The sequence below is a fragment of the Vulpes vulpes genome, chromosome 5 (genome assembly GCF_048418805.1).
Source record: "Vulpes vulpes isolate BD-2025 chromosome 5, VulVul3, whole genome shotgun sequence".
NCBI classification, from domain to species: domain Eukaryota; kingdom Metazoa; phylum Chordata; class Mammalia; order Carnivora; family Canidae; genus Vulpes; species Vulpes vulpes.
In genome coordinates this window covers 50895779-50908134 of record NC_132784.1, presented here as the reverse complement: position 1 = coordinate 50908134, position 12356 = coordinate 50895779, and the positions used below count along the sequence as shown (strand labels likewise).

General features: G+C 33.7%; 1 protein-coding gene across 5 annotated transcripts in view; it reads left to right on the top strand.

The window, feature by feature from the left end:
- RTTN (rotatin) overlaps positions 1-12356 on the top strand; it is a 143049-nt gene that overhangs the window by 78920 nt on the left and 51773 nt on the right. For all 5 annotated transcript variants that reach the window (XM_072758079.1, XM_072758080.1, XM_025997730.2 and 2 more), the window contains one exon: positions 10451-10640. In XM_072758079.1, coding sequence (XP_072614180.1) covers positions 10451-10640 — 190 coding nt within the window. The remainder of the gene's footprint in view (positions 1-10450; positions 10641-12356) is intronic.

The following is a 12356-nucleotide window of genomic DNA, read 5'->3' as shown; positions in this document are numbered from 1 at the left end:
GGATTAATATTTATGTTAATGGTGTTGTAATTTTGATGCTTGTTATCCAACAACTAGATTTTAAAATGTGTTGTTTTTGGCTGAAATACAAATCATCTCTAGTCCCTTTGTTAAACTAGCAACACTTGTGTTTTATATGCTTGGTAATGTAATGTCAATGATTTTTTTATTATTTAAATTAATATAATATGAAAGCAAGAGTAATGCTACTTCTGGGTTCTATTAGAGTTCTTGGGACATTTTATTATAGTATAGAAGCATGCATAGATGTTCATGTTTTTCTCTTACAAGTTAAATAGTATACAGTTCCTTTTTGTTACTAGTGACATGTTTATGTAGCTTTTGGTCTTATTCTCCAGTTCTTTATCAAAGAATAATTTTCTATTAAAAAGTTGAAAATAGTGCTTTAAATGAGCTTTTGCAGTCTTTTGCCTTGCTTATTTTGGCCAAAGTCAAAAATTTTGAGAGCTACTCTAATTCCAAATAGTATTTGATGATGAAACTTTTGCTAGTCTTAAGCAAAATTAGAAAAATAAGCTCTAATTGGTTTGTGTATGTGTGTTTAGTAAACTCAGATTTTTATCCTCTTTTTTGATCTGTTTTTAGTCTTTCTTTTGATTTTTAAGCATCCTTATTTAGCACTATGAATAGTTGGGGGCCTCATATTTGTCCCCCTGTTTAAGAGTTTAGTGGTACTTTAAATCCCAAAGTGAAAACAGCTGTTCCAAGAAGGGAGCAAAATAGCCTTCAGATACTTCAATGGAATTTTATAATCTCCAAAGGTTGTGACCTTTGCCAGTTTATTATATCTATAAAGAAGGTGCTACACATCTAGTATTCTACAACTAAAACTGGTAGAATGATAAATGATAATCTTATTCGAAAAAATGTTTCATTTGCTTGTCTATGTATTTCACAATATTTTGAGGATAGGGAAGGAAGTAGCACCAGTACCTAGAAGCACTGTAAATATTTTATTTTGGTTAAGGTAGATATTTCATTAATTACATTTTACAAAGAGAATTGCTTTTACTGCTTTGCACTTTGTTTTGATGCCTGAAGTCTAAGTGGATGTGCTCTGTACTGTCACTCCACTGGGCATTCTGCAGTGTCTTTCTGTGATTACTACCCCCACTCCACACACCCAGAAGAAATTCCTATTTCATGTCACTATCTGGAATTGTACTTCCGAGTGGTAATAATTTGCATCTATAAATTATGTAAATGGTTGGTTTTTCCTTTTATTGCTGAATGCTAGAAAGTTTAGAGCCTTCCTATCAACATGTGGCTTATCTAGTATACATGTTTTTTGGCTTTATTCCTGGGGGTCTGATATTTTCATACTTTTCTTTGTCTTTCTCTCATCCCTGCTATATTTTCACTATCATGTTATAATTTACCTTTCCTTGTAATAGGCTTTAAATCTTTTCTAGAACAGGTGGGTCATAAATCAGTTAAAACATTTTAATTCAAAAAGTTTTAAAAAATGCTTTCAGTAAACCATATAATCCATTTTAACTTCCTTTACTCAGAAAGACAATAGCATTTGATATCAGTATCTATAACTTAAGTTCTTTTTCATAAATTACCTTTACTGCCTTGCCTTATTTCTTGCCATTTAACTTAATCTTTCTGTGTAGAATATATGTGTTCATATTTTTCATATATTTTTTCAGTGTTTCTTTTAGTTCCCACCACAGACATGATAGCACTTCGTCAGTCTTTGCTAGTGCATGATGATATTGCTAAGTAAATAAAGTTAAAAAATCAGGTCTTAATTTTTGTAGTGTGATTCCCCACTTACTGTTGCATGGATACAGCAGTGTAGTGGACCTGGGCAGTCACTATGAGCAGGGGAGGATAAGGAGCCTGACTTCTGAGCAGCTTCCCTCAGCACCCAACACCTTCAGTAGGGACCTGAAACCATGGCTCCTGCTGCAATGAGAATCCAGTTTTTGGTTCATCAGGCTTGGTGTGCCACAGATCTTTTCTATTCAAAGCATTGTTTTTGGTTCTTTTTTTTCTTTTTTAAAGATTTATTTATTTATTTGAAAGAGACAGAGAGAGCATGCACCCACACACAGGTGGGCAGAAGGGCAGAGGGAGAGGAAGAAAGAATCCTCAAGCTGACTCCCAGCTGAGTGCAAACTTGGACATCCCAGGATCCTGTGATCATGAGCCAAGCTGAATTTAAGAGCTGGCCGCTCAGCCAGTTAGCCAAGCAGGCATCCCTCAAGGCATTGTTTTTTAAGAGTGATGCTTATAAATAGTGGTCTTCTCTTCCTTAAGGTTAATAGCCTTCTCTGGTAGAGAAAACAGAATCATTGTCCATGGGGCTCTAAACTGTCATGCTCCTAGCTCTCCAGTTGGTAAAGCAGTTCTCTGCAGTTTGACTTGGGTTTAGTATTCTTGCATGTGGAGGATTATGTTGCTGGGTTTAGTTTGAGAACCTTTGTCCCAGATCCATATCCCTGCAACTTTAATTACCAGAGTAGAATTTTAGAATTGATTATAACAAATTTATTGGTTAGATAGGGATTTTCTGTGTAGTTTGTTTGAGTTCATTTCTGTAAACATTGGTTGAGTACCTAAATTTTAGGGATTCACAGGTAATCAGATTAAATTCTCTGGGGCTTATGGCCTGTGGGAGAAGAAAAACACGTATCCAGAGAACATTGCTATAATATTTTATGTAGAATTAGGGTAGCTTATGCATAATTTTTGTAATATTAAAGTTGGTCTTCCCACTTGAAAATGTTACACATTTAAGGGTAAACGTAATTTCATGCACTTAAATATAGTGAGTTGTCAGTTTGTGGTATGTTTATGCTTTAGTTCCTTTCCACATTTATGGTAGGACTTTGAATTGTCCACATAATTTATTTTTTTAAACTTTATTTTGAAAAAAATTAATCCTATGTAAAAGTTACAGGAACAGTACAGTTTTTATATAACTTTTACCCAGATTCCCCATATGTTAAAAATTATACCAAGTTTGCTTTAGCTCTGTCTGCAAGTATCTTTTCTCTGAACTGTTGAGAGTTGCAGGCATAATGCTGCTTTTTCCTCTAAACACTTAAGTGTGAATTTCCTAAAAATGAAGACATTCTCATAAAATCATCATAAAAATTACCAAAATTAGGCAATTATTCAAATTATTCCAGTTGTCCCACTATTGTCCTTCATAGGAAAAGAAAAAAATAACACCACCCGGTCAGGATCTAGGATCAGGAATACATGTTGCAGATAGTTATATCTTTTTCCTTTCTTTCATCTAAAATAGTTCCTGAATAGCATTTATGACCTTAGCATTTTTTAAGAGTACAGGCTATTTAGTTTTTATAATATTCTTTAATTAGATTTATCTGTCCTTATGATTAGATTCAAGTTACACATTTTTTGATAGAAAAGCTGTAGAAGTGAAGTGTTCTTGTTAGTACATTGTATCAGGAAACAAGATCATCTGTTTGTCCCCTTACTAGGCATACTGACTTTGCTAACTTGGTTAAGGTAGAGCCTGCATGTTTCCTTCATATGGAGTTTCAGTTTTTTCTGTTGCAGGAAGACACTCTGAGACTGCACTGATGCCTACTTCTCATCAGCTTTCTTCCACTAGTTCTGACTTCCATTCTTGTCTGAAGCGATTATTATAATAGAATGGTTGCCAAATGGTGACTTTCTAATTATGTCATTCTTTCTACATTTATTACATTTTACTATAAGAAAGAGCTTTCATTTTCTCTTTCTTCTCTTTCTTTTCTTTTTTTTTTCTACATTTCAGTGTAGACTCAAAGGCTCTTTGTTTTATGAGTTGTAGCCTGTTTCTATCATTATTTTTAGATATTCAAATTGTTCCAGATTTGACTTAGAGGCACCCCTTCATGAAGAATCTTTTGTCCTTTTAACTTATTTTCTTTAGTCTTTGAGCACTCCTGTATTTTCTGGTATAGCAAGATATTCCAGAATTTCCAGCCCCAGCTTAGAATCAGATATTTACTCAGAGAGCCCTGATTTCTTTTAATGGAGAATGGTATTTGGAAATGAGATATGGCTTCTAGATGTTTTCATTATTCCTGGACAGAGGGATAGAGTCATTGCTTCTGTGTACTAATGGTGGACACAACTGGAAACTGCATATGTGTTTGCGTTTTAGGTAGATAGTCCACTCATTTATTGTTGCAGTATGCATCATTTTCATATTTGATGTGATAATTATCAGTGCATATTTTTCATCTTTAAAGGTGTTCATCATGAATCCTCCTAAGTATTGATTTCACAAAACAATAAATACTTGGTGTCAGAGAAGCAATATCATTTTATCTGTATTCATAATTTATATGTAATTAGGGATTTCTGCTTATGTAATTAGGGTCATTTTTTTCCAATCTCTGTATTATATTACAGCAGTTTTTTTAATTTGTTACATATTAAAATAATTCTTTTTTCTTCTTGAAAATACTCTCTAGTCTTTTTTTTTTTTTTTTTAAAGATTTTAAGTAACATCTATGCCCAATGTGGGGCTCAAACCCACAACCCCGAGATTAAGTCATGTGCTCACTGACTGAGCCAGGTGCCTGTATTGTCTGCTTTTCTTAAATGTGATTTTTACTTTGCTTCTAGTTCCTTTTGAACCACAGGTAAATGAGTATGATACTAGGAGTAAAATATATGTTTTTAAATTAATATTATAGTTTATTGCATCCTTGAGAACAATGTTTTCAAATTAATTGGAGTGTTCTATGACATAATTTACGATTTTCGTTGCAAACTTATTTGTAATGGTACCTGGTGATTTGAAGAGTTTTCTTTCTTTGCATACTGTCCTTCTCAACTCTCCCTGGCAATTTTGTAGATGATCTGACAGCCCCAGCACATTCACCTGAGGGCAAGTCTGGTAAGGATATAGACATCCGAAGACAGAGCACTTAGACCATGCTGATTTCCCCACTATGCCAGAAGACAGCCCCATCAATTACTGATGGATCTGTGGAGCGGAACCTTGTGTATGCATGAAAAGCTTCATTGTTTGGGACCTTGTACCATTAGTCATCTATGGAAAGCTTGAGTCAGACCATTTTTTGTGCATATGCTGGGTTTGGCTTTACTGCCCTGAGTAAAGCTCTGTTGCTAACATGCCATTGCCACTAGGAAGCTTTGGCACATTGAGAATGGGGATTCAGGCTTAATATTAGTTAAAATAAATCGAATAAAAAAATAATGGTGTAATATGTACATATGTACATATTCCAGACTTGATCTTCTTTAAGAACTTAAAAATACTTTGGATGAATTGTTTGTATTTTTAGAAGCATTTTTTTTAAGTAATAAATGTATGTGGTTAAAACAACCATTAGAGCTTTTAATGAAATTTACTGCCTCTTTTCATTCACAGAGACAGCTTTACCTCCTACCGATTTTAATTCTTTAGGTAGTTACCTTCATATCTAAATAGTAGTTTGCTATAATGTTTGTTCCTTTATTGTGTTGATACACAGGATTTAGCTCATTTAAATAATGTCTTGCAAATTTAGTTCTATTACCAGACTTAGTTTCTCTACCTGCTGTTTCTTGTCTTCTTACCTGTGGATAATATCTCTGTCCCCTCATTTAGAAGGTGAGAAAGTTGTAGCTAAGGTATTCCTGTTCTTTCACTTCTGCTAATCTTTGTCAGTTTTATCTTTACTTTTACTTTGTGAACGTTGATGACGTTCATATTCTCTTCAGTCTTGGTTTATATGTAAGTTGATTCTAAAAATTGAAAACTAGTGATTTTACTATAGAGCCACTTACTGGGCTGTGGTTATATTTCTGTATCTCTACTTACAGGGCTCAGAAGAAAAATTGTCTAATATTTATTGTATTAAGAGTTTTTAATATTTATATGTATATTTCTAATATATATGTATATATACATGCATAAGTTTGTGTCTGTGTGTCTAATTAAGTGATTTGGGTGACTTATTTTTTTTTTTTCCCTTAGAGTTTCTGTCCCTGGCTATCTATCTATTTAATTTTTTTTCTTTGAATTGTAAGTCTATATCGTATCACACTTTTTTCTAAACTCTTAGCCATCCTTTCTTTTTGATTGAGATACTTTTTCCTAGAAATCATCTTCAAAATAATCATATTTCTATCTTAAAAACAAGTACACGAGCAACAAACATAATGAGTTCTTACATATTTGAAAATGTATTTAAATTGCACTTGATAGTTTGGGTAGTTACAAGATAGGTTGAAATCATTCCTTATAAGAATTTTGCTCTACTATCTTCTGACATCCTATACTGCTGATGAGAAGTTGGATGCCCATTTGGCTCTTTTACCTCTTTATGGCCAACTTTTTTGTTTATCATTCTCTCTTTATCTTTGATGTCCTAGAATTTTATGGTTATATATCTTTTTCATTGCTCGTGCTTGACACTCATTAAACTCCTTAATTTGAAGACCTAGATGTTCTATTTTTTTTTACTCTGACACATTTTTTTCATATTTATTTATTTAATTTTTTAAAGATTTATTTATTTTAGTGGGAAGGAGAGTGTGCATGTGCTTGCACACAAGCTAGGTAAGGGACGGGGGCGGGGAGAGATGGAGAGAGAAGTGGACTCCATGCTCAGCAGGATTCAATCCCAGGACCGTGAGATCATGAACCTGAGCAGAAATCAAAAGTTGGGTGCTTAACCAACTTAGCCACCCATGCATCCACCCATGCATCCCTCATATTTATTTATTTTAAAAATAACTTTTCTTTGTTCTCTTTCCATATATCATATGAGTCCTATATTAGGTCTCTCGAATTGATTTTCTTTTTATCTCCTTATCTTTTATATTTTTATCTTAGTCTTTATTTTCTGAGATATCCTTTTGTTCATATTAGAATTAATTTAATTTCTTCAATCCTGGTAGGCTGAAGCAATTTTCACTGTGATATATAGGCAAAGAAAAAAAAAAGATTCTTTTTAGAGATTTTATTTATTTGTTTATCTGAGAGAGAGAGAGCAAGTGAGGATGTGAGTTGGGGAAGGAAAGAACAACCTTAAGCAGCCTCTGCATTGAGTATGAAGCCCAGCAAAGGGTTTGATCTCATCACCCAGAGATTATGACTTGAGCTGTAACCAAGAATCTGATGCTTAACTCTGTGAGCCACCCAGGTACCCTTTTTTTTTTTTAAGTTTTTATTCAAGGAATCTCTACACCCAACATGGGGTTCGAACTCACAACCCCACAATCAGTAGTTTCATGCCTCTCTCACTGAGCCAGCCAGGCACAAAAAATAAAATGAGTTCTGAAACCTTATTAAGTAGATGGAATTTTAAACTTGCATTTCTTATTATGATTTATATTGTTATCATTTTCTCAATCTTTTCTTTTTATATTCATAAGGACTAGAGAAAAACATTTTATTTTATTTTATTTTATTTTTTTATTTTTATTTATTTATGATAGTCACAGAGAGAGAGAGAGAGAGAGAGAGAGAGGCAGAGACACAGGCAGAGGGAGAAGCAGGCTCCATGCACCGGGAGCCCGATGTGGGATTCGATCCCGGGTCTCCAGGATCGCGCCCTGGGCCAAAGGCAGGCGCCAAACCACCTCGCCACCCAGGGATCCCCGAGAAAAACATTTTAAAATATGGATCTTCCTTGACTTACAATGGGGTTATGTCCCAGTCAACTCATTATTAAATTCAAAATATCATAAGTTGAAAATGCATTTAATACACCTAACCTATCGAACATCATAGATTAACTATGCCTACCTTAAATGTGCTCAGAACACTTCTACCAACCTACAGTTGAACAAAATCATCTAATACAAAACTTGTTTTATAATTAAACAGTTGAATATCTCCTGTAATTTATTGAATATTGTACTGAAAATAAAAAGCATGTGATTGAATCAGCTGTTTATTTACCCTTGTGATCATTGGCTGACTAGGAGCTGCGGCTGGCTGTTGCTGCCCACCCAGCATTGTGAGAATATGTTATTGAATATCACCAGCCCAGGAAGAAATCAAAATTCAAAGTTTGAAGTGTGGATTTTACTGAATATGTATCACTTTGCTCCATTATAGTTGAAAAATTATAGGTTGAACCATTGTAAGTCAGAGACTATTTGTATATTAATTGAAGGGTAAATGTGATTATGTTAATGATTATCACTATGATAATTATATATACTTAGGGAATAACTACTACAGTTCTATATATGTGTAATTTCTCATTTACTTTGGAAATACTTAAAACTAAAAAAATGGTGGATTTTATTTTTATTATTATTTTAAAGATTTCATTTTATTTATTTATTTATTTATTTATTTATTTATTTATTTATTTATTTATTTATTTATTCATTTATGAGGAGTATGAGTAGGCTAGGGAGAGATACAAGCAGACTCCCTGCTGAGTGTAGAGCCCAAAATAGGGTTCCATCTTAGGACACTGAGATCATGACCTGAGCAAGTCAAACTGATTGAGCTACCCAGGCTCCCTGAAAAAGTGGATTTTACAAGACAGTGAGTTTGTATTACCTTTCTTTTTAGCAATTGGTATAACCATCAGCCTCAGGAAACCTTTAGAGAATAAAGAATCAATAGATTTAATGAGAGCTCTTGAAGAGCTTGTTTTTAAGATTTATATAGTTTATATTCCTTTACTTATTTTTGTTAAACATTTATGAATTTTGGACTGTGGTATAACTTATCTAGGAAATAAGTATATAGGTATAATTTTGGAAAAGTAAAAATTTTATGTAATTTGTGTAATAAAATTTAAAAATTGTTCTGGGCATCATTATGAAATATATTTAGAAAGGTAGTATCATCCTACTTTGTTTAATCATTTTATTTTATTGGTTTATTGAAGTTTGTTAAGTAGTTGGAGCTAAGCTAGTACATTTAGCTGAATTATTTATAATTCTCATCTTGGTTGTTAATTCCTTCTCTGAATTATTGTAATGAGAGCTTTAATTCATGATTTTAAGCAATTCTTACAAATCGTCTCTGTATTTCACGTTTTGTACATTTAGAATGTTGTAAATTGCTTAAAAGATAGAGGAGTTTGAAGCTGTGGATATTAGGATTGGCTCTGTGGTTTGGGATGAATTATTTCATCCCAAATAATGAAATAAAGTAGTACATGAAAGGGCCACATTGTCTGAAACATATACCATGGTTAACAGACAGCCACATGACCCTGTTATTGTACTTTACTCTGTTTTGTCTGCTTCTTCCAGACCTCAAAATTTAAAGTTACACAGGGGCCATCATGTGCTGGTTGCTTATTATATATTCTTATTTCTTATTAAATATGTAAATTGCTTTATTACTAGAATACAGCAATAACAAATTTATAACCATAAAATTTATTTAATAATGAAGTAAGATATTTGATTATAATGATAATATCCTGAAAAAAAGATTAATTGAAATGATCTTATTGATTTAATTAAACCTTTAACTTTGAATTATTTTATCTTCCGGATAGTAAGTTTTAACATCCATTTTTCCTTGGTGATGAGGAGGCCTGAGAAAAGGGACCCATACACAAATCTCAGAGTTAATGATACATTTTGGATATATTTTGACCATACCTTTCCTGCTAGAACTTAGATTGCTGTTTTCTGTCTTTTATTTTTCTCTCTCTTATGGTCTTTTTTAAAAATCATAACTTTATTGTCATTTTCCAAAAATAGAATTATAAGCCAGGGACAGGCTTATTTGCAAACTTTAAACCAATCCTGGCTGCTTAACTTTTGCCATTGGATATTCCAGGAAAAGTAATAAGTGGCAGCACGAAAAGATTATTTGGAAAAAAGTGCAATAAGATTAAAATCATAGAATGGCAGATTCTTCTCAGCTTCCTGATGGAAAGCGAGTGTGTGTGCATGTGCGCACCCTCGCGCGCGTGTACCTGCGCGCATGCGTGCCTGCCTACATGTTTCTGTTGTCACAGTTAATTCAGTGAGAAGTAATGTGGCAAACAGATTTTATCATGAGTAGTGATGAGTCTTTTCATTTTTATCTGGCATATTGATAGGTGCAAAAATAATTTGAACATAATTACTGGATCACATTATTTCAAATATTTGAATATTCTGTGTAGGTTGAAAAATACTGCTTTTACTGTATTCGTGGATCAAGAAATGTAATTACTTGGTTAAAACTGTACCATTTTATAGATGCATTGTAAACTAATGTTTATCCCTCAAGAGTAGATCAGCCTTCTGCCTTCAGAGGATTTTTAGGCAGCAAACACTTAGAGTACTATGAAATATTTGCCCTAGGTCATGCTGCTTTGAGTGTGGAAGGACAGTCAGGTATAAGTATCATGGTAGCACCTGGGACCCGTTTGGTCCCTTTGGGGCGGGGAGGTTGAGAGGCAGACAGCAGGTTTTTTTGAAGAAATTACATTATAATCAGGTCTTTCTTTTTCTCTCCCTCTTTTCCTTACAGGGTCCCTGTGTCCACGATGAGGATTCTGGCCTGTCGCTCATAGGAAAACCTGCCCTTCAGGCTCTTCTATATCATTGCCATTTCTATGAACATTTGAATCAGATGATAAAACACTGTTACCTGGGACGATATACATATGATTTGAATTTTTCTGCTCTGGATGGAACTTCAGAAGGTAGTGATTTAAATGGTAAGTATATTTTTATTTTTATGAAATCTATTTAAAAACTATTGAAAACCTACATAACCTGTATGTTTGTTACAAAATATTTTTAAAAAATTGAAAGTACCCAGGAGAACATTTATTTCGGCCCCACTACACAGAGATGACCTTTGTTAACATCAGGGTGGATTTTCTCATCTTCTCTCATCCTATAGCTTTTGTTTGTTTTACATGATTGTGTTCATATCTATGTATATTTTTGTTCCTTCCTTTCACTAAACATTGCCTAAGCATTTTTCTATGTTATAAATTCTTCATGGAAACCATTTTGACATCTTATTAATTTTTTATAAGTTATTTCATGCCCTTCAGTAAAGTTTTACTGTTTTTTTTTTTTCTTCTCTTTTTGATGTTTTAAACTTTTTGGAAGGTTCTTTCTAGGTAATCAAGAATGAGACCTTTTCCTTCTAAATTTTCTTTTTTAATTTTAAAAAAATTTTATCTAAATTCAATTTGCCAGCATGTAGTACAATACCCAGCACTCATCTGATCAAGTGCCCTTCTTGATGCCTGTCACCCAGTTACTCCATCCCCCCATCCTCCTCCCCTTCTGCAACCCTTTGTTTGTTTCCCCAGAGTTAGGAGTCTCTCCTGGTTCATCTCCTACTACATTTTTTCTTTTTTCTTTTCTTTCCTTTTCTTATAAGATTTTATGTATTCATGAGAGACACACAGAGAGAGGCAGATACATAGGTAGAGGGAGAAGCATGTTCCCTGTGGGAAAGTTAATGTGGGACTCAATCCCAGGACCCAGGAATCACAACCTGAGCCAAAGGCAGACACTCAATCACTGAGCCACCCAGGTGCCCCTTCTACTAAATTTTCTAATTTGTTTTGCTAATATATCAAAAAGCTATTTGCTTTTGGTATGGTACCCATTTATCAAAATATCTTACTGAGGGACACCTGGGTGGCTCAGTGGTTGAGCGTCTGCCTTCACAGAGCTTGATCCCGGAGTCCCGGGATCGAGTCCACATTGGGCTCCTGGCATGGAGCCTGCTTCTCCCTCTGCCTCTGTCTCTGTCTCTCAATAATAAATAAATAAAATCTTAAAAAAAAAAAAAAACAGAAAACAAAATATCTTGCTGAAACCTTTTTATTTCTATTTCTAGATTCTTTAGATTTCCTATGATCTTAGCACATATTAATATTGTTGTCTCATAATAATAAATAATTTAATGATTTAAAAAATAAGTTATATTTTAAGATTAGTCTTTGCTACTATTTTTTGAAAATCTTGACATAATTTCCCACTCACAGAAAAGGTGCAAGAATAGTATAAGCATTCTCAAATGTTAACATTTTATGGTATTTGTTCCCCTACATGTATATGGGTATGTGTTTATAAATTTAAAAAATTTATTTATATGCATTTATTTATATGCAATATACATGTATATATATGTTTTTCTGAGCTATTTAAGAGTGAATTGTAGACATAATTCCTTTACCCTGAAATACTTAAGTGTGAACTTCTAGTTCACTTTTCTGCTCAGTTCTTGGAGGAATTAAGAGGAAAATGACATTTGATGAAGTTTTTGAACCAAAAAAAAAAAAAAAACAGATTGAGAGACGGAGGGATATGGGGTGGGGAGAGAGGGTGAGGGAGAGAATCTTAAGCATGTTCCATGCCTAGCTCGGAGTCTGTTGTGGGCTTTGATCTCATAATCCTGGGATCATGAC